This window comes from Choloepus didactylus, chromosome 12 (genome assembly GCF_015220235.1).
Source record: "Choloepus didactylus isolate mChoDid1 chromosome 12, mChoDid1.pri, whole genome shotgun sequence".
Classification (NCBI taxonomy): Eukaryota; Metazoa; Chordata; class Mammalia; order Pilosa; family Megalonychidae; genus Choloepus; species Choloepus didactylus.
In genome coordinates this window covers 92,844,564-92,867,612 of record NC_051318.1, presented here as the reverse complement: position 1 = coordinate 92,867,612, position 23,049 = coordinate 92,844,564, and the positions used below count along the sequence as shown (strand labels likewise).

General features: G+C 40.8%; 1 protein-coding gene across 4 annotated transcripts in view; it reads left to right on the top strand.

The window, feature by feature from the left end:
* The window catches only part of LRCH1 (leucine rich repeats and calponin homology domain containing 1), a 192,914-nt gene that overhangs the window by 101,413 nt on the left and 68,452 nt on the right, over positions 1–23,049 (top strand). For all 4 annotated transcript variants that reach the window (XM_037800323.1, XM_037800324.1, XM_037800325.1 and 1 more), the window contains exons 3-4: positions 7,425–7,551; positions 17,606–17,711. In XM_037800323.1, the coding sequence (XP_037656251.1) occupies positions 7,425–7,551; positions 17,606–17,711 (233 nt within the window). The remainder of the gene's footprint in view (positions 1–7,424; positions 7,552–17,605; positions 17,712–23,049) is intronic.

The following is a 23,049-nucleotide window of genomic DNA, read 5'->3' as shown; positions in this document are numbered from 1 at the left end:
ATTATTTTCTGTTATGTGAGTTCTGTGTTCCCTTAGTAAGCACACCCATGCATTACAAAAAGAGAGATTCCAGTAGAACAAAAAAACAGATGTCCTTATCACCTCATCACATATAAGAATATACTGTGAATTTATAATCATACAATTTATAATCGCCAATAATAATGTCAAATACTAACCTTAGATCTCAAAATATGGACATTAATAAGTACCATCATCAAAATGCATTAAAATAAGACACTGTCAAAGCAAAACCACACAGAAATGGCTTAGTTTGCTAATTCCTTAATTTAGGAATCATGTTAAGTGAGGGTTACTGGTACTTGAAATTTATCCTGCAAATGCACAAATGAATCTAATCATTCTACCACCAAAGATGGAGTGCTGAGCTTAGCAATAAACACTGACCTCTTCCTATTTCCTCCTACCTCCCACCCCTTAGCCAGACCCCATGTGCTCAGCTCTGGTGACAATGACAAGAAGGTTCAGGCCACCAGGACTGAATCTGTAATTTCTGCTTCTGAATAAGCAGCCTTTTTCCCCTTTTGTAATGAGTAAAAACAAAATAAAATAAATTTTAAATATCGCTTTCAGATGTGGCCAGCAGGCCAGATTTAAAGAGAAATATTGGCTGTTGCCTTATCAGATTTTGTATGGCCTTATTTTTCAACATTCTTCCCACAAAGGGCCTGTGCATAGCACAAAGGCCTGCAGGAGTCTGGAATCATGTCTTGTGGCCCGAGGCACTTACTTGCTTGAGAAAAATTGCTGCCAGATGAATGGTTTCAAAAAGCAAAGCCTGCCGATGTGGTCTTTACTGGGTAGGGGATTAAAGGAAAGGCAGTTTCTCCTCTGCTTTATAAATATTTGCTGGAGAGTTAATGGGTTTTTGTGTGCATGTGTATTTCCTTTTTCTGGTGGGGAAATTACGGGTAATACAGGAACATCCTGTGATAAAATAGATGAAGTAGAGGCTGCCGGAAAGGATGGATGAAGTGGAAGAAATGTGCCCCAGGTTTACAGCATGCTGTATTATGATTAAATTCTTGGCATCACGGAATTATAAATCTGCAGGTGATTAAGTGCACTGCAAATAGAGGACTGTGTGGGATGTAAATAGGAGACAGGCTATTCCGTCAGCAGCCTTGAACGAAGAAAGCGTTCATCCCCATTGGAGACCCTGCATACTTTCACATGCTTGGATTTTATTTCATTTTCAATTAGTACATACCCTGGAAGAATTCCGGTGAGAATAATCCCATGTTCTCTCAAATGCTCATGCATCTGGATGAGCAGAGTCTTCTTTTCTTTGCTTAAAATGGTGTGATAAATGATCGCCTCCTACCGTATCTGCTAATTTGGTTAGAGGATTGCATGATGGTAGTGACACTGGAAATAGCTTAAGTTTGAGTTTCCAAGCAAAGAATTTCCAGAAAGTTATCTTAACTGTCCGTCTTAATTCTGCAGAAAATAGGAGTGTAGATATTTCTGAAAATACTAGTCTGTTTCCATTATTGTCTCCTCAAAAGTAAGTTTAAATATGACCCCAAAATAAGAGAATTGCCTCATTAATATTTTTACTTACTGATCCCCACTTTTTTTTTTAAGTTCAGTTTTATTGAAATATATTCACATACCATACAGTCATCCATGCTATACAGTCAACTGTTCACAGTATGATCATATAGTTATGTGTTCATCACCACAATCTACTTCTGAACATTTTCCTTACATCAGAAAGAATCAGAATAAGAATAAAAAATAAAAGTAAAAAAAAGAACACCCAAACCATCCCCCCATCCCACCCTATTTGTCATTTAGTTTTTGTCCCCACTTGTTTTACCCATCCATCCACACACTAGACAGAGGGAGTGTGATCCACAAGGCCTTCACAATCACACTGTCACCCCTTGTAATCTACATTGTTATTATAATCATCTTCAGGAGTCCAGACTACTGGGTTGGAGTTTGGTAGTTTCAGGTATTTACTTCTAGCTATTCCAATACATTAAAACCTAAGAGGTGTTATCTATATAGTGCATAAGAATGTCCACCAGAGTGACCTCTCGACTCCACTTGAAATCTCTCAGCCATTGAAAGTATTTCATCTCATTTTGCATCCCCCTTTTGGTCAAGAAGATATTCCCAATCCCACTGATCCCCACTTTTTGAAAGTACAATGTATCAATAAATACTTTATGCCCACGCATTTCACTCCAAATTATTTGCTCAATGAGTAAAGTGTGCCAACTTTAAATAAACTGAGTCCTCGTTTCCAGAGGTCATGTTTAAGGGCCTTTTATTGGAGGTGGAAGAATGTCCTCTCTGTGGCGCTCCGGGGAGACCCCACATCCATACAAAACAGCCCCATGGGGCCCCAGTGGGTTAGGGAGGGTGGTGTGAGGTAGAGAAGCAGCCGAGAGAGATGTGAGAGAGTGAAAGATAGGCTGGTAGTGCTAGTTCCTCTGTGCCCTGCCTCCAGGGTGGGCCTCCTTATTCTCTCCTGTCACCCTAACCAGGGGGACACATATATACAGAAAGCACGCTGACTGCAAGTGTACCTCTCATTGAATTTTCACAAGTAGAAACACCCATGCAGCCAGCATCCAGATCAAGTTTATTTCTTTCTGATGACATTTTTTCCTATTATAAAGGTGGGATACACATGTTGGAATTTGGAAAATGCAGAAAAGTACAATAAAGAAAATAAAAATCACTTGTACCTATGCTCCAAAATGTCCAAGGATAAATTTTTTTGTGTTTCCAGACTGAGTTCTTCCCCTTCACGTGTACAGATACAGGCATCCCCATAAATAACAGGCAGGCAGGAACACAATTGCCTCTGAAGCTTTATACTTGTGTGCACATAAACACGGAAGTTTTAAATTGTTGCAATTATATGACTTACAGCTTTTTAGATATTTCACTGCTTGTTGGCTCATCAGCAGAATAGCCAGGAAAGAAAGTCAGAGAAACTGAATCCCTTCTGTCTCCTTACCAGATAGCAGGAAAATGGGGAAGGAGGTTGAAATCAATGGTTGACATAGAAATAAGGGTGATCCATGGATTGCATGATCCAATATTTTCCCATCTCTCAGTAAACTGAGCATTGGCAGTAGAAGGTTCAAAGCTCTCTGGGCAGGGCAGAGGTTGGGAATGGGGTGAGGCCTTGGCTTCTCTGGCTACTCTGTGAAGCTAAACCCCTTCTAGGCTCCAGCTTCATTTTGTGGGAAGGCCACCTTGCCCTCCTCCTTTTCATTAGCTCTCTTGCAGATACTAAGGCAGGTTTTCACTGACGCGGCTCTTGTTTTAGCAAAAGGAGATGGAGTCCACAGCATTGGAAATCAGCCTGGTGGTTTTGTGAGATGCAGAAGAATGATCTTCCCACCACTACTGAGGTGGACAAAATGATGCCTGCAGAGTGCTTCTGGCTTTGATCCTCACCGAGTTGCCTGCACACATTGTCAGGAAGGGAGCGGTTGGCACTGGCTTCCCCTGCTCTTGGTGGTGCAGGGTGTGCCATCTCCCTGCCTCCTGGCTGGCCAAGGGCTCACTCCTGGAGGGGGTTTGATGGGTGATGGGATTCCTTGTGTTGAGAAAGTGTTTCCTTCAGAGTTTTCTGTGCCTTTGGTTTTTTTTTTAATTTTGTATTTTGGTAACAGATATAAAACATAGAAATTGCCATTTTAACCCTTTTTAAGTGTGCAATTCAGTGGCATCAATTATATTTACTACGTGCCACCGTCACCACCATCCATTAGCAAAATCCTTTCATCACCCCAAACAGAACTCTATGCCCATTAAGCAAGAAATCACTGTTCCCCTTCTTGTCAGCCCCAGGTAATTACTAATCTGCTTTCTGTCTCTGAATTTGCTTGTTCTAGATATTTCGTATAAGTGAAATCAAACAATATTTGCCCTTTTGGATTGGACTTATTTCCCATCAACATAATGTCTTCAAGTTTCGTGCATGTTGTCAGAACTTTGTTCTTTTTATGGCTGAATAATATTCTATTGTGTGTGTACGCCATGTTCTTTTTATCATTTGGCCATTGGTGGACACTTGGGCTGCTTCCCCCTTTTAGCTATTGTGAGTAATGCAGCTGTGAACATTGGCATACAAGTATCTTTTTGAGTTCCTGCTTTCAGTTCTTTGGGTTCTGTGAGAAGTGGGATTCCTGGATCATATGGTCATTCTATGTTTAACTTTAAAAAAAACTTTTTATTTTGAAATAATTTCAAAGTCACAGGACAGTTGCAAAAATAGTACAAACCCCATACAGAGAACTCCACCATACTCCCACCTCCCCCAGATACCCAGATCCACCAATTTTGTTGTTTTGCCGCTTTTGCTGTATCATTCTGTCATCAATCTCTGTATCTCTCTGTCTCTTTCTTTTCTGAACATCTGAGAGCAAGTTTCACACACCATACTCCTTGAACACATAATACTTCCACGTACATTTTCTACAAACAAGAATATTCACATATGTAATCATCTTAAGTGCAGTTATCAAGTTCAAGAAATTTCACATTGAAGCTTTGTATCAAATTTTCTTATGTCCCAATAATGTCCTTTTGAGCCTACTCTCCTCCATTCTTAGTTCCCATCCAGTATCATGTATTACATTTAATTGCAATTGTCTCTTCAGTTTCTCTCTCATTTTTTTGAATTGTGGAAACATATATACAACATAAATCTTTCCATCCCATCCTCTCCCAAACATACCATTCAGTGGGATTAATCACATTCATTATTGTACAGTACCCTCACCACCACCCATTACTAGAACTTTCCCTTCACCCCATACAGAAACTCTCCACTTATTCTGCATTAACTTCTGTTACCTCTTACTCTTCACTCCTGGTAACCTGTACTCTACCTTCTGTCCCTATAAGTTTCTTATTCTCTGATATTTTCATTGTGGTTACCATGAGGTTTAAATTTAGCATCTTATATCTGTTACAAGCTTGTTTGCTTTGATAACTTAATAACTGTAATAGCATCCATAAACCATGTTCCTTTACCCCTCTGTCCCCCCACCTTTATGTAGTTCTTGTCACAGATTACATATTTGTGACATATTTGTCATACATTATGAGTCCAAAACCTTGATTTATCATTACATTGTATGCATTTGCCTTTTGGATCCTGTAGGTAGTAAAAAGTAAAATTACAAATAAAAACCACAGTAGTATGGGCATTTATATTTACCCACGTCATTATCTTTACTGGAGATTTTTATTTCTTCATGTGCCTTCAGTCAGTTGTCTAGTGTCCTTTCAACCCAGAGAACTCCCTGTAGCATTTCTTGTAGGACTGGTCTAGTGGTGAGGCAGCCTTTAGCTTTTATCTGGGAATGTTTTAATTTCTCCCTCATTTTTGAAAGATGTTTTTGTGGATACAGAATTCTTGGTTGGCCATATTTTGCTTTCAGCACTTTAAATATGTCTTTGCATTGCCTGCTTGTCTCCATGAGATGAGAAATTGGCACTTAGTCTTATTGAGGCCCCCTCGTACATGACCTGTTGCTTCTCTCTTGTGGCTTTCAGAATTCTCTCTTGATCTTTGTCATTCAACATTTTGATTATAACATGCTGCAGAGTGGCTCTATTTGGCTTTATCTTTAGAGTTCATTGAGCATCTTGGGTGTGTATATGCATGTCTTTCTGTAAATTTGGGAAGTTTTTAGTCAATGTTTCTTTGAGTATTCTCTCTGACCTTTCTCTCTTGATGGTGTCCCACAGATTTCTCAGGCTCTGTTCACTTTTCTTCATTCGTACTTCTTTCTGATCCTCAGACTGGATGATGTCAGTTGTCTTGTCTTCAAGTTCAAAGATTCTTTCTTCTTTCAGCTCTAATCTACTCTTGAACCCCTCAAGAAATTTAAAATTTCTGTCACTGGTCTTTCAGCTCTGTTGGGTTCTTTTTCATAATTTCCTGTCTCTCTGTAGATATTCTCTTGTCGTCTTTCTCTCATTTGCCTGATTTTCTTTAGTTCTTTGTCTAAATTTTCCTTTAGCTCGTTGAATATATTTAGGACTAGTTTTTAAAAAACATTTGTCAAGAATGTCCCAAGACTGATCGTCCTCCTTTATGATTTCTAATGCTTTAATCTTTCCTGTTGCTTTGGCATCACTCCATGTTTCTGTGTATGTTTTGTAATTTTTTGTTAAAACCTGGACATCTTGATATTTTAAGGTGTTATCACTGGAATTTAGACTCTGAAGAGTCTGTTCCTTAAGCTTGTATCCAGCTAATGTTATGACAGAGCTTTCCTTGAATGCCAGGAGCTACCAAAAAAGGGGATGAAGGGGAGGAATGAGGAGAAGGAAGGGGAGGGGAGGAGGAAGACAAAAAGAAAACATCTTTCCGTTTTGCAGATTGACTTGTGGATGTGCTGTCTTTCAGGGCTTATCCATACAATGAGTTTAGAGAATATCTCCATGCCAAAGTGTGGGGCCTCCCTGTGTCTTTTTGAGGCCATAGGATTCCACTTGCAGGGATATGAATATCCCCTCTTCCCTAGGAAACAATTTCCTCACAGTCTGGGCACTGCACTCTGTGTCCTGCTGTAAGCAGTTCCTTGCCCCAGGCAGCTGTGACTTGACTGCTCTCTTACAGTGCTGTGTTAGAGAGCTCAGTGAGTGCTTTCTGTGTTAGACAGCCCAGTGGGCGCCTTCCGTGTTAGCCCAGTGGGTGCCTTCCGTGTTAGACAGCTCAGTGGGCACCTTCTGTGTTGGAGAGCTTGGTGGGTGCCATCTATGTGCATCTGGGACAGTGAGTCCCTCAGGCTACCACCAGGCAGATGGGGCCATACATGCGTGCTCTCAGTATGTGCACGAGGGTTACTCTGTTCCCTTAGGAACTGGGACCAGGGATCTGCAATAGGATCACAGGCCCACTCCATGCAGTGGGAGAGGGGCCAGCCAGGGTCCCCGAGCTCCTATAGCTGTTAGTGGCTTTATCTTGATTCCCCACTTGCTCTATCATTACAGTCCCTTAATTGTCTTCTGGAACTTCTAGGAAGATCTTTCTGTGAGTTCTTGCAGTTGTTCAAAACTTCTGTGGGGGGATGATCCCTGAGCTCCCACTGTTATCTCAATCCAGGGAATCCTCTAGTTCAACTTCTTGAGGAACTGCCAAACTGTCTTCCACAGCAGCTGCCCCATTTTATGCTCCCGTGCCTTTCTTTTTAAAAACATATTTTGCTTTTCCTTAAATGCACTCATGATTTGATTTATTATATACACAGAAAACTCGTTGGACTTTTATATTTGTCAACCATTGTCTCAGATCCCTCCTTTCCCCTTTCTTGTTAAAAGCATGTGATAAAAAAAAAAAAAAAAAAAAATGTGCTCCCACCCCACCCCCCTGAAAGTGGCCTGCATTTTTACCTGTTTCTGTTGCATTGTCTTTGCAGTCGGAATCAGCTGTCGGCCCTGCCTGCCTACCTGTGTGGTCTGCCTCTCAAAGTCTTAATCGCCAGTAACAACAAACTCGGATCGCTGCCTGAGGAGATAGGTCAGCTCAAACAGTTAATGGAATTGGTATGTTCCTGCTTCTCAAGATGCTATTTTTTGTTTGCTTACCATTCATAGCCTAGCAATGTAGTAAGAAAGATGTTGTGCTGCAGTTGGACAAGGAGAAGCATTAGCTGTTGGAGGGCCGTGCTCGATCGAGATATTAAGCAGGGAGTGTAACCTCATTGACTTCTCCATGATGAGACAGTCCCTGAAATGGTTCACAGGTTATCCTTCTGTAGTTAGATCATCATTTTCACGTGGTATAGAAGATTATGGTAAATAATGGATAAACTGGTGAAAGAAGCTATAAATAAGTCGGTAAGCCACATGTTAGGAAGGTATGCAATTGAAGTCATGAGACAGCATGACAGAGGGCTGTGATTCTGCAAGGATCTTAGAAAGCATAGCTCCAAGCTGGTGTCACCTCAAAGTGTGACCAGAGCCCTGGGGATAGAAAGAAGAGCCTGTTAGAGATGGGCAGAGATTGGTGGGAAGTGTGTGCTGAGCTGAGATGCAGACTTCTGTTCTGGTTTTCTCCTGTTAACTTAATTACTTGTGTTGTTTCTCAATTGGAAAAGAAAATCCTTTCGAAGCTCCCATGCAGCTAAGAAGGTGCTGAAGAGTAATGCTAAAATACAGTAGTCACAATTTGTTCACCAAGCAAGCATTTAGTCAATACTGACTTTGTGTGTCAAGGCCAGAACTTGGCATTGTGATTACGGCGACAGAAAGGATACAGTGCCTGCCTTCAAGTAGATTCCAGTCTAGAACATTTGTGGCAAGGTTTCCTTTGGGTGCCACCTCCAGCCGTTTCTTAGGGACTGCCTGGAATGCTGTGGCAAGAGGGACTGCGAGGCCCAGACAGAGAGTGTTGGGATCGGATAGTCATGTCTGCAGTGGGAACTTGATCGGATAGTCATGTCTGCAGTGGTAACTGGCTAGGAGGGCAACAGCACACACGTCACATTCATCAACTTTGACCTCAGTGTAGAAATGGGTCATTGCTGTATAAAGGAATTTGAACTATAAAGAGTGTCTTCTTCAGGATTTATTTGAGAACAATAACTGAGACCCATTAAAACTAGTGTACATCAAAAGTAGAGACTGGTTGTAAGCGTGCAGAGGTCTATTACCACACTCATTATTAGGAAATTTAGTCAAGCACCATGAGTGCCTAAAACAAAATACGAGAAAGCTATCAAGAATCAAGGCAGCGGTTTATTCTGTTGCTCAGCTCTCTCTGCTTCCATTCAGTGGCAGAGGTTGCCTAGCCCGAGTTTTAAGCATGTAGCAGTGGCCCCCTATTGTCTCTCAGCCCTGGCTTCTAAGTGAGAAGCAGGACAGAGTCCAGTGTCCTCTCTCGTCTCAGTGAACTACAGTGAGAGTACGCAGTCTCCTTCCCAAACACAGCTGCTGGCCTGCCACCGAGGACTGTGCTTCCAAAAGAAGACAGGTGTTAACTTAGCAGAAAACCCCCAAATCTCTATTCCAAGGAATAAGCACACAAAATATAGGGGATGATTGATTGAATCATTTGACTAGGAAAGTTTGTAGGGGGATAGTCATTTCAGGGGCCCCTTAATAAGTCTGTGTGGAATTTTCTAGATGGAAAGAAGAAGGCAGAGAAAGAGCAAGCATTTGAAGGAGAAAGGGCAACATGTGCAAAGGCAAAGCAGAGTCGATGTAGAATGTTGCTGAGTGCTCCATCCTTACCACCTCTGCCTCTGCTTTAGGCGGTGACCAGCTTCTTCGTGGGGCCTTAAAGGCTCTCTGTGGTCAGGCCCCTCCTTGCCTCTGCAGGTTCATCTATTTCCAGTACCCTCTTCACCCTCTACGTTCTAGCCCTCTGGGGATGCACCTTGTTCATTTCACTTCTCTGTGCACCATTTCTTCCTTCTCTTTGCGTGGCAAGTTCTTACCCCAGTTAGATATCACTTCCTCCTAAAAGCTTTCCCTGACCCTCCAAGTCTGTGTTAGGTGGTCCTAAGGTAAGCACTCTATACTTAGCTCCAAATTGACATGGACTCACAGTTACCTTTTTCCTTTGCTTACTCTACACCAGCTGCCCCCCTCCCACACTTGATTGGATAACTGCAAAAGGACAGGAATTGTGTCTCACTTGCTGTTGTATCCCAGGTACTTGGCACCTGGCAAGCACATAATACAATTTTTGTTGAATGTTGTTGTCACATAGTGGAAAGTAAGCCTAGAGAGATGACCTGGGGCAGACTTGAAAGCCCCCAGATGTGCTACGGAGAGCTCTGTCTTTCAGAAGGTGCCAGTTTAACCCATTCCAGAAAGCAAAAATTATATACAATAATGCTTTGGATGAAGTAGTTATGTGCTTCTTTCAGGAGTCTGATATTGCTAAATATCTGAGGTTGCTAAAATTTGGATCCAGTCTTGTAAACAAAATTCGAATAACAAGTTATGTCTTTTTTTCCCACCTCTTGGGTTCCTGTGGATGGGTGACACACTGGCAAGGTCAGGCTTCTGGAACCTTCTGGCAGCTGGTCTATATTTCAGTCCAGTTGGACCCTGGGCTTAAGCCCACGCCGCGTGCCATCCATCAGCTGTGTCACTCACACTGTGTAGCAGCTCCTCTGTAATTAGGTGGCACATGTGCTGGAGCCTGGAGCCAGCTCCACACCAGACCAGGGCTGTCCCCAAATACCTTTTGTCAGCTGCAGAGCTGGCAGGCGTCAGAAATCGAGCAGCACTGTCTCCAGCTCTGGGATGCATGTGCTCCTGGGTGTTCCCAGGGGGCACCCTGAGCTTTTCTCAGGCACCCCATCCTGAACCCAGCTCTAGTGAAGGCTGCCATGCATGTTAGGTCCCCCCAGTCCTTCCTTCTCTCCCCCAAAAATCAGTGCTGCCTCCTTGTGTCCCAGAATATTCAAGGCCATGGGGTTTTTTTAAGGGCTTCCAACCTCTTCACATCTCACCAATGAAGAAACCCAAGTCAGAGAGACAGTGAGGGATGCCAGGGAAGTGTCCCTGGAGTAGCTAAATTGTATAAACTGTACCTAAAATACCCTAACCCAAGACTAGCCAACAGAAATAAAATGCAAGCAGCAAATACAATTTTAAATATACTGGTAGCCGCTTTAAAAAAAAGATAAAAAGAAGCAAGTGAAATTGATTTTAATAATATATTTTATTTTACCCACTATCACCCCCAGTATTTCTTTTTTGTACTAAGTCTTTGAAACCCAGTGTGTATTATGCTTACAGCACACACCAGTCTGGACTAGCCACAGGTCCCTGCTCAGTGGCCCCAGGGGTGAGTGGCCGAGCTCCTGAACAAAGCCAGCTCTGTAGCCTGCATTCTCTCCACCCTTTTTCCCCTGCAAATGAGCAAGGGTGGCCTCCGTAAAAAGCATTTTATTTCTGAAGTTGGGGAAAATTTAACGAATTGCCGTTATTTAACCACAGGGGGTGACTGGCCTGGCTGCAGGTCACAGACTATAAAAAGTATTTTCCATGCATTCTTGTTTATCTTTCTTATCTTTTTTGCTTAAAATAGTAGCATTACCATAGGTAACCATGTCAGATTATTTTTAGCTATATCCGTTGGGGGCTAGTCCCTGGAGAGCCTGAAGAAATTCTCCAATGGGGGTGGGAGGCTTGTGTTTTGCAGTAACATAGTAACCAACTTGGTCAAGAATTTGGATGCCTCTCAAAGGCTAAGTTGCTGGTACAGTCTCTCAGCTTGTCAGGCTTTGGGTATTTTGTGTTAACTATTCTGGAAGATGTAATTATTTAATTTTCACATTAGAGCAGAGTGTCTGAAATTGAGTTGTCAGCTCTCTTCCGTGTGTAAATGTTCACCTTAACTTGAGAAACAAAAGCCCCGTAGCCTTGTACAAGAAAGCAGCTGTCCTTTCTGAATTTTGAGAGGAATTGGAGTTGAAAAACAATCTGTTATCTTTTTTAATATATCACAATTATCCAGGAACCTTAAAAAATAAAGCATTCCCGTTCAGTTGTTTGCTTGTCCAGCAATTTGAGATCAGGCAGAGTGCATTGAAAAGAGGCTTTTTATTGTCCCATGAAGAAGAAATTGAAGAAGCAATTCTGAACAGTCCTTATCTTGAATCACCAAGATATTCTAGGATGTATTTCCACCTTGCTGCTGGTGCAGGAGATTTTATGAAATCTCAGCTCTATGCACCTGGCCCCTCCTAGGTTATTTCTGGTGGGAAAGTTCTAGAACGTTCTGACCTCTTTGTCTCTTTGAATTACATCTAAGAGCTACAGCTGTATGTAAATGTTGCTTCATAAGTTTATGTATCTGCATTTGAGTAGCTGTGTGTCTATATAATCTTTCAAATAACCCACTAAGGTGGGTATCCTATCTTCATTTTACAGACAAGTTTGAGTTACAGAACTGTTTCTCCAAAGCCAGGGGGTTCAAGTGGTGGAGGAGAATTAAAACCCGGTTGGTCTGACTTCAGAGCTCGTATCCTTACGCCTCTCTCCTTGGGTAGATTGGAAGAGCCTCATGGAAAGGGGCCATGATTTCTTTCTTTTGTGTGCCCTGGTTCAATTTGCAGTGGTTTTCCCAATAAAGTTTCAGCAGGATGTGTACAGTTGAAAGCCGATTGGAGACTGTTACCCAAAAAGGCATGGTACAAAATGGGCCTCGGCTGCCCTGATCATTTTCTCCCTGTGGAACCACAGCTAGGCAAGAGGTTCAGTAGACTCCTCTTGGGTTGACTAAATTTCATTTTACTCATTAAAACCATGTAACATAATGGCGACGTGGCTCTTTCACTGTCAGATCATGCCTGAAGGATGCAATGTGTTAAGTATTTGCTAAGAGATGCTCTATGGATGCCATGTTATAGATCACCAGACAGGTATGGAATCAGATGCACCGAGGTAGAGCACAATAAAATCAAGCAGCTTTTAGGAGACATTTGCTAAAGATCTAGGAGTCCTTTCGCTGGTTCTATGTGCAGGCTGATGTGCTGGTGTCTAGAGATGGTTTATCTGTTCTCATTGCTTTGTTTTGTTTTTCTTCCTTAATCCTGTCCTCCCTCTAACACACACAGTCATGAAATTCATAATTAAAGAGACTTAGAGAATCATTTCTTTCTGACCTCTCTGGTTTCAGTGGGAAAGTTGGAAAACCATGGCTCCTCGAGGCACCTTCCATTGACTTCCATTCCTGCCTTAGAAAGAACAGCGGGTTACAGGTGGAAGGTGTTTGAGTATGTGTGTGGGGTGAGAGGTGGGGGTTGAAGTAGAGTTTTAGATAGGAAAGGGGCACTCCAAAGTGTTGAGAGGTTGCTTCAAAATGTTTCAAATTTAAATGAACATTTTGCTGTATATATTTTTTAACATTCTGACCACAGGCATTGAGGCTTTATATTGCTAAGAAATCAAAATGGATGACCGTCTGTGCTGGTTTGTGCAGCTTTCAGGCAAATTCTCTTCATCATTGCTGATGTGGCAAATAGATTTTCCTGATACTAGAAGGCGATTAGAATGATTTAATTCTTGGCTCTTCTTTTCCCATGGGCACAGAGAGGGTAAGCCATTTCCCTAAAGGTACATAGTGGTTCATACAAAATGACATTTCCAAAAAAGGGTATTGTCACATGATGGGATTCCGATTTTAATAGCTTGCATTTCCTGTGAGAAATTTTGCATTTCCTTCAGTTAAATTAAGCACTAGCTCTGTTAGAAAAATCTGACTTAAAATAGACCACCACACAGTAAGTTTTTGAAAAGTCCACATCAGAGCAGAGCTAGTTTGTGAGCGTGCCATGTGCAATTCTGTAGCATGGCCTGATCTCGCTAGAACTCTTCCCTAGTTAACTAGGATCATCTTAAATACCGTATTTATGTTGATCTTCATTAGAGGGCATCCCTTAAAAAACACTCTGGTCTTTTAAAAAATATTATTTGCTGGAGGGGAGCATTACTTAGCTTGATAATCCCTGAACCTCCTTGGATATTTTAAATCATTGTCCTTTTTGCATTCTGAAGGTAAATGAGTCACTGGCACTTAGTAATAAGAAATTACTGGTCACTAACATGCGTTTAACACGTCTAGAGACTTCCTGGTTTTTTTTGTTTAGGAGGGCTGTGATGAAGCGAGAATCTTAACTTCTAAACTTTTTCTTTGGGTTACTTAAAAGGATGATGAAAATAGTGAAAAATAGATATATTTTAGGTCATAATTAGAATTTCCTGTCTGTTTTGTTTTTTATCTAAATGACAGAATTGGATTGGCTGGACCATTAAAAAAAAAAAAGCTTGAGTATTTATGTTATCATAATTAGATTCAGGTCTGTATCAAAAAGAATAAGATCAGTCAATATTTATGACAGATTTTATGATAATTCTCTTTGACCTACATGTATATTTGTAATACTATAGCACTACATGTGTAGTAATATTATTTCACTGAACCTTGGAATAATTATTCTCCAAGACATAGATTAGGACTACTAGAAAATTCCCAAGGTATTGATTTGATGATTTTGAAAAAACTAAACAGAATCTGGATTCCATAATCTCGTCAGTTCTCACTCCTTGCTGAAATCTGAGACATTAGTGTAATTTATTTGTAAATTTATTTTCCTAAATCTTATCTCCTCTAAATGAACTCCAAAAAGAGCCATATTTTATCTAAGCCTCCATTTGGACAGACACATTCTAGAGAACAAGCCCCTTCTGGAATTACATTTTCAAAGCTGAAATATTCTCTAAACACCTAGACTATTAACCTTTCTTTCTTCTTCCTTTTTCTCCAGCTAATTAAGACATAGTTACCCATGAGGCTTTATTTTTGGGTTGAAATGCACAACCTCTTTGAGATTTGGCAGTGTTCAAGGACAGTTAGAAAGTAGAGCAGTGGACTCTTCTAAATTGTGAAAAGTTTTGGTCTTGTTTATATGTAAAATCTGTCTGGACATTTTCCCTCATTATTTTGTTAGGACAGGAAGTAACTGACAACAGGGCCAGAGTACTATTAAAATAATTTGACCCTCACCATATATCCTTCAAAATGTGAATGGACGATTGGACTTGTGTTTCTAATGGTCTACAGATGTCCTGTCCCATACTTCAGAAATTAAAAAAAAAAAAAAATGGTTTTCATCGTTTTGTGACATTTAAAAATAAATAAAAATAGTAAACAGGGTACCTGTTTTCTCTGTGAGTAAATAAATATTTAAATATAGCTGGGGAAAGTTTAGTTTTCTTTGAGAAAGACATTATGTTAGAAGTATATGTTGAAAACTTTTGGGAAACTGTCTACCTTAATTTCACAGCTAACTAGTGGCTTAGCTCTTAGCAAAAAGCAAGGTGAAAAACACTAAAAACACATTTAAAAATGGGTAAGGTTGAATTGCATCTCAGGAGATTTCATGCCCTGAGTATGCCCCCTAAAGATGGCTGCTATCTTTTTATTTCTCTGCTTTTTCATCTACCTTTATTTTTAAAGAAAGATTAAAAAAAAAAGTCCTTGAAACTTCTGAAAATTGTCAGTTTCACACTGGAAATCCACGATGTTCATGATCTCGTGCTATCACTCACAAGACTTACAAAAATTTAGAAGTCAATAATGTAAGTTCCCTCTAGAAGTGGAAAATAAATTCCCATTCATTCTTTCCCCATCACACCCTCCAAAATGCTTGTGTGAGGCAGTGAGTCTAATAGAATGATTTCATAAATTTCTAGGGCTGCATATGCCATTTGTGTGGGGATTCTTTTAAAGTAGAAGGGAAGTATCTTGTTTATTTGTGACTTAGCTTAAGGCCAAGAAATACAAAGCCTTCATTGAAAGGATTTGCTCATTGACTTCTGTAACCAATCACATTGCCACAGTAATTGGGAAAAGATGGTGTTTCACTTTTCACTTCTCATCTGTGGAAACATACTCAGAAAGGCAGAGCAATTTATTGACTCAGCAAGGGGCTGCGAGTGATTGAACAAATCTCCCGACCTCCTAATTCGGTAATTGCTTCCTTAGACCAGTAGGTCTCTGCAGATGTGCGTGTGGATTTTTTTCCTAAACACTGCTTGGTGGTTGCTTTTCTTAAGATGCTTTGTAACTTTTCCTGGGCCAGGGGCAGTGCAGCAACAGCCAGTTTGGGTGTGAGGCCACTGAACACCTCAAGTTCTTAATCCATCACACCCTGTCTCCCTCCTGTCTGAGGCCTGAGTGGAGACAGTAGTGGTGATGGTGTGGGTGTTCTGTGGACAGCCAGCCTTTACAGATCTCAGGAGCAGTGGTCTTTATCACATGGTATCCATCGAGCCTCCTCTTGACCTTGATGCATTGTCAGATCACCTGAGGATTCTCAGATGATGTGAGGTTCTTTATAGCTCTGGTCTGATGTGAAATCTAGGGTTCTTCTGGGGATTGGTCAGCGATGAACTGGGTTCATCTCATCGAAGTGAATGTGAAACATTGTTGAAACGAGGCTCTGCTGACTTCTGGGGTGAAAAGGGGTGTTTTTGTAACACCTGTGATACTTGAGAACGTGACCTCACTGGGATCATTCATAGCCTGAATATATCCATGGTTCTGCAAATACCAAGTGGGACCAACTTCCTTTAGGTGTGGGGTCCCGGCCATGAATCAGCGGACTGAGCTGCAGCATTGTGGAGCATCAACATAAATGGATTTCAGAAATCGCATCCAGCAGTTGTTGAGCTCTTACTGTAATGGTCCCTCGCCCCAAGGAGTCATGGGCTTCTAGGAGAAGGTAAACATGGGTGCAGATGCATGTAGTAAAGTGTTATAGGTGCTGACACCGACATCTATAGGACCACAAAGGAAAAAGTGATCAGTTCTCCCTGGGATGTTGGGTTGGAGTAGGAGAGGTGGGGGAAGCCTCTCTACAAGCTTCAGAGGGGAGGTGAGGCTTGAATTAAGTTTTGAAAGATGAGTCAGTGTGCCAAGAGGACAACATTGGGGAATGGCAGTTCTGACATGAGAAGAGCACAGACAGGTTTTGGGAATGTGAAACAGCTTGGCACAGCCTCGGGAGAACTTCAGTGTGGGCTACAAGGAGGGGTCATCATGAGATATGGTGCTGGAGAAACAGACAGACCTGATCACAGATGCTGGGACTTGCAGTTGAGTTTGGACTTTATCCCATAGTTTACAGGGAATCACTGGCAGATTTTTAAGCTGGTGAGCAACATGATGAAATTTGTACTTTGGCAGCTCTATGAAGGATGGATTTGAGGAGGAGATAGATGTACGGAAGCCAACCAAGAGGCCATTAGGGTGTCCAGCGGATGGATGTTGCTAGTACAGGCTGCAGTATACAGGGATGGAAAGCAGAGCACAAATACTGGAAACAAGAAGAAAAAGAATGGGGTAGAGGGGAGATAATAAGGAAGAAGGTGACAAATTCCATGACCTCCATTGTGCATGTGTCAAGAGAGGGTCCCAATCAAGGAGTAATAGAGTGTTGGTCTTCCAAAGCAAAGACACAATCCTTAAAGCACACAGTTTTGCTTATACAATGCATGGGAAAGTGTTCAGCTTTCCAGTGCCCGGGTGAGAACTCCATTTTAAACAAATGGTACATCCAGGCAATGTATTAATAGTCGTAGTTTTTCTAGGGTAAAATGTGAGAGTTTTGTAATATGGGATGCATTGTTATCTTCTGGGAGTTTCAAGGTGCTAGACAACACCTCCTTCACAGTGGGCTAGTAATGAGTTCCTAGTTGTGCACTCAGTGTTTGCACAGTAATGAGTTCCTAGTTGTGCACTCGGCGTTTGCACACTTGAACTTAGCTGCTCCGGTCCTGTAGATATTAGGCTAGTGATACTGCCCCATGAGTTTGTTGCAAGAATTAAATGAGGTTAAAGCAGGTTAAAATGAGGCCAGAGAAGTTGCTACCAAATGCCACCAACTATTTCTTGTCTCCATTTTTCTTTTTGCAAAGGGTGTTTAACACGTTGAACCTTCTTTGGCCTAGGAATCAGTATAAAATGTACCTGTGTAGTTGGTCTGATGTTTGAATTCTTAAAGGAGATCCCACATACAAAGCTCGATTACCTGGAGAAAGTCATTTATTCTTTCTCTTTCTGCTTTTCATGCAGGATGTCAGCTGTAACGAGATCACAGCTTTGCCCCTTCAGATAGGCCAATTGAAGTCACTACGGGAACTCAGCGTCAGAAGAAACTACCTGAGAGTTTTACCACAAGGTAAAAGAGAAAGAGGAAAAACACAATGAATAAAATGGAGACTTTTAGTGCTTTTTTTTGTTTACTTTTGCGAAGAGGGTGGTTCCAGTCATGTTTGTATATTGCTTGCTAATATTAATTATAATTTCAAATTCACGTACAGATAACAGAAATTACGTGCAAGTTGTAAGTTTTAGTCAAGGGGTACATTAACAAAATTCATCCCATTATTTGAAGCCGTGTGAGGTGACATGAATTGTTTTTTGGTATGGGTTTGTGATGTTCTGAAACCCTGTGCCAACACGTCAGGGACACGCGTGGTCCTTCAGAGCCTAGCTCTCAGGGTGGGGAGAGGCTAATTTCATTGGTAGATTTTGGTGAATTTCTTAAAAGCCAGCATCGATGGTGGCTCCCGAGCCACAGCCAGCATTGAAACGCGTTTCCCCTCCCATCACCTGGAACCAAAGCTGGGTCCCCTCAGAGCCAAGCTCGGGACGAGAGGCCGAAGCAGAGCTCTTCCTGTCGGTTCCTCCAGCTCAGTGAGGGCTTCCTCCGCCTTGGGCTGAGCGTGCTCCCCAGTCATGCTGAGCCGGCGTTCGAGTTAAAGGGTGTGTTCTCTTCAGAAATCTTGTACCATTGAGAGCTTGGAAAGGTAGCCTGGTGGGTGTCAGTCAATGTGAGTTTGATATTTGGGGATTCTTATTTGCATCTGGCTTAGGAATGTGTTGACAGGCAGTAGAATCCTGAAGGCTTTCCCCAGGACATGCTCTGCTTTTCATGGGTTGTATTGATATCCATCGTTCTCACTTAGGGCACTTGAAACATACCCAATTTCAAACATATATTTAAAAATATACCTCAAAGCCAAAACAGGTATTTGGAAACAGCATGTGGTTAATTTGATGTTAATACAGCGATTTTGATTACCGCCTGATTTTTATTATCCTGTACCAGCATCTTGACACTTGGCTTGAAACACTTCATTAGTCAAGGCAAGAAAATGGAGATCATGAAAGGGGAAGAATTTATAAACTCTTAGGTGCTTTACAAATGGAAGGTCATCTTTCACCTTTCGCATACTGACCAGCATTTTAAAGAAGTCAAATTAGAAACTATCTCAGTGTCAAGATGTATTGCTTTATTGATAGGGTCTAAAAATACCTGTTTTTAATTTTGCCATGTGCACTCTCATTTTTGAGTGTGTGAAATTGTTTTTCCTGGTTTGAGCAATTACAAAGGAAAATTCATATTGATAACCACTGTATAAGCACCTAGTCTTTCATAGCATTAAAGAAAACTTTCATTTTAATTTAAGGTCCCATGTTAGTCATTGTGAAATCATCACAAACAATTGAACTCCCATTTCAAAACAATATTTTAGTTTGGTCATTTTACAGTTGCATGTGATAGTCTAAAAACATGTGGAAAGAAAATGTACCTGCAAATTCTAGGTTTTTGTTTCTCTTGCGACTCATTCCCTTACCTTAAATACATTTCTTTCCTAAAAAGGTCAGTTACAAATGTCTATACTTACCATAATTACATTTTCTCAGTATTGGTATTTTAAAATACACTCAAAGTGAAAACTTCAATTTATGGAAAATCTTTTCTTTTCTTTTTTTTTTTTAATAATTTCTTGAATATCGAGTTTCTTTTTGCCTCATTCTAGAAATCTCTGTTAACAAAAGAGCATTGATAATGCTTTCGGACAGTGAATTTAAAGACTTTCCATATTAACTCACACATCCTCTCTCTTTGGATACCCTTCCTCATACGTTTTCAATTTGAGGAGAAAAAATCAGTTTGTGGCCTAATTACCCATATCAGTTTGTGGCGGTTTTACTACAACCACTGTGATGAAGAGATTGTATTTAGTTCTTTCACAGCCAGGTGGACAGAGGATTAAAGAAGTCGTTCATTGTCCTCTTTGCAGTGGAGAGAGAAAAGTGGGATTCCTTCTTATTTTTTTCTTACTGCCTTTTTCTGCTCCATTTTTTTTACCTTTTCTGGATGGTAACTGTAGGGTTATCATTTTCTCTACTGTGAAACTGTCAGGTTGCTGTTTTCCTAAACTCAAATTGCAACTGAAATTAAAAGGAAAGAGTAATGATAAAACAATTCCTCATTTTTATTTACCTGCAAGTTGCCTTCCTTCCCCCTCTATGTTTTCTACAAACTTTACCTTCTAGACTTGCTTAGAAATCTTCATTTTAAGTAGCAAAATCCAAAGATCCAAATTCCAGTTAAATCTTGTCACGGATAGCTCCGTAACATTAGTGTAATGGTAAACATCTCAGAGACTGATTCACACTGCCAACAGTTACAGGGACGAAGGAGCCTCTTATATCACCTTCCTTATTCTTTCTAAAAATTTTTTTTTTGGTTACAACTTTATTGACTATGAATCACACACCCCACAATTCACCCATTTAAAGTGTACAATTCAGTGTTTTTTGTATGTTCACAGATTTGTGCAAACATCACCCCAGTCAATTCTGGAATGTTTTCCTCACCCCTCAGAAAATCCTGTACCTATTAGCATCACTCCCCATTCCCTGCCTCCCACTCCCAAGCCCTAAGCTACCACTAATCTCCTTTCAGTCCTCAGGGACCTGCCTCTTCGGCCACACCATACAAATGGGATCAGACAGCGCATGGCCTCCGTGTCTGGCCTCTGCCCTGAGCTTAATGTCCTTTAGGTTCCCCCATGTTGCAGCTCACATCAGTATCTCGTTCCCCCTTATGGCTGAAGATAACCTCCCTTATTCTTACCCCTATTTTAAAAACAAACTAGTGGATGAAAAGGGGAGAGAAAGGGAACTGGGAAAAGCTGTTTCCTCCTTTTCCTTTCCTCTTCTTTCTCTCTTCAAACTCAAGCCACTCAAAGCTCATCAAAGCAACCTCCATAATGAGTATGGTCGGAGGCAAATCACTTATCCTATACTGGGGCACTGGAGAGCTGAGCTTGAGCAGTGAATTACTCAGAACATTTTTTTAAATTCAGTTTTATTGAGATATATTCACATACCATACAATCATCTATGGTATACAGTCAGCTGTTCACAGTACCATTGTATAGTTACACTTTCATCACCCCAATCTATTTTTGACCACTTTCCTTACACCAGAAAGAATCACAATAAGAAATAAAAGTAAAAAAGAGCACACAAATCATCCCCCCCATCCCACCCTATTTTTCATTCAGTCTTTGTTCCGATTCTTCTACTCATCCATCCATACACTGGATAAAGGGAATGCAATCCACAAGGTTTTCACAGTCACACTGTCACCCCTTGTAAACTACATTGTTATACAATTGTCTTCAAGAGTTTTAAGGCTACTGGGTTGGAGTTTGATAGTTTCAGGTATATACTTCTAGCTATTCCAATATGTTAAAACCTAAAAAGTGTTGTCTACATAGTGCATAAGAATGTCCACAGAGTGACCTCTCAACTTCATTTGAAATCTCTCAGCCACTGAAACTATTTCATTTCATTTTACATCCCCCTTTTGATCAAGAAGAGGTTCTCAATCCCTGATGCCGGGTCCAGATTTATCTCGAGGAGTCATATCCTGCATTGCCAGGGAGATTTACACCCCTGGGAGCCAGGTCCCACATGGGGAGAAGGGCAGCGAAACACCTGCCAAGGTGGCTTAGCTTGAGAGAGGGGGGGTCCACATCTGAGCAACAAAGAGGCACTCAGGGGGAGACTCTTAGGCACAATTATAAGCATTTCTCAGGGCAGTTTTTAAAATATAGATTCCTTGTCTTCAGGCCCAGGGATCTGTATATGTTTTTTAATATACTTCCTGGATTTCTCTTACACAGCCCACCTGCCATGGACCCATGTTTGGGACCTGCTGAGTTGGCTACTCTTCTCCTGGGCTCCCTTGTAGTGTTTTGGTCCCATTTTTCCTCCTTTTAGTACAAAATGATTCACTAAGGTATGAAAGAAGGAAAGTCCATTGTGCTCTTAAGAAGAGATACTGGTGACAACATGAATCTTTGTTGGTGGTGGTAAAGTGACAACCATCAAGCAATGTAGGAAGGTTAATTCTTACCCTAGTTTACAGCCTCCAGGTCTTCTGCTTTGTACAGTTCTTGCCATCCCTCCACTTTGGAACTCCTTGAGTTTATTTGTGTTGTTTTTTTTTTATTGTGGTAACACATGTACCACACAAAATTTCCCATTTTAACTACTTTCAAGTATACAATTCAGTGATATTAATTACAGTTACGTTATTGTGCTACCATCACCACCATCTGTTATCCAAACTTTTTCATCACTCCAAATAGCAAGTCTATCCTCAATGAGCAGTAACTCCCCATCCCACTCCCAGCCCCTTGTAACTTCTCATCTACTTTCAGTCCCGATGAATTTGCTTATTCTAGATATTTCATATATGTGAAATCATACAGTATTTATCCTTGGTGTCTGGCTTGTTTCACTCAACACATCTTCAAGGTTCTGCCGTGTTGTCGCATGTATCAGAACTTCATTCCTTTTTATGGCTACGTAATATTCTTGGGTTTTTTTAAGCAACATATTTTATCCTCTAGAGTGGGGAGGTCCCCATTCTGAAATGAACCCTCTATGGCCTTTCAGACAGATCTTCCAGGTTTACTCAGCACCCCCTAAGCTGTCTGGCAAGTCTCAGCCTCTCTTTGCTCTGTGGAATATTTCTGACTTTGTTTCTAGCAGCTGCCAACGTCGGTTTGAATGCTTGAAATTACTGAGTGTTTACTGTGCCACTGGGTGGGGATTTTAAGCTAAATATAAAGTTCTTTTTTGTGGAGCTATAGATGACTTTCTAAAAGCAGTTGAGTAAAGCTTCATCCAATCAGAATTACAGGCCCTGTCAGAAAATTTTGAATTAGATGGTGTTTCCTTTAAAAAATGCAGTTAAAAAATCAAGAGCATTTTTTTTTTTTGATAACTAGTTCTGAGATTATACTGGCCAGGATACATTGAATAGATAAGAAATATTCTGTAATTTGCATATTTTTTATGTGCTAGCAAGTACTGCTTGGAAACAGTTTGAAATTAAAATATAAACATGTCCTGGGTGACATAGCTTATGTGATTCTTTTGCTTTAGAAAAGCCTTTTAAAACAATAGATATTGTAAATGTAAAGTGTTTTCTGGCTCTTATCAGAACGAACAGCAGTTTTAAATGATTGGGCTCCCAATGAAAGATTTACCCCCTTGGATAACAGATGTTCCTAATGCACAACTTCATTTGATTATGTTCAATGATATTTTTCCCTGATATGCAGAAAATTAGCTTTTGATGTTTAGTCATTTAATCTTGTTGCTTTCTGAGGTTTTTAAAAAATTTTATTTATTTATTTATTTAT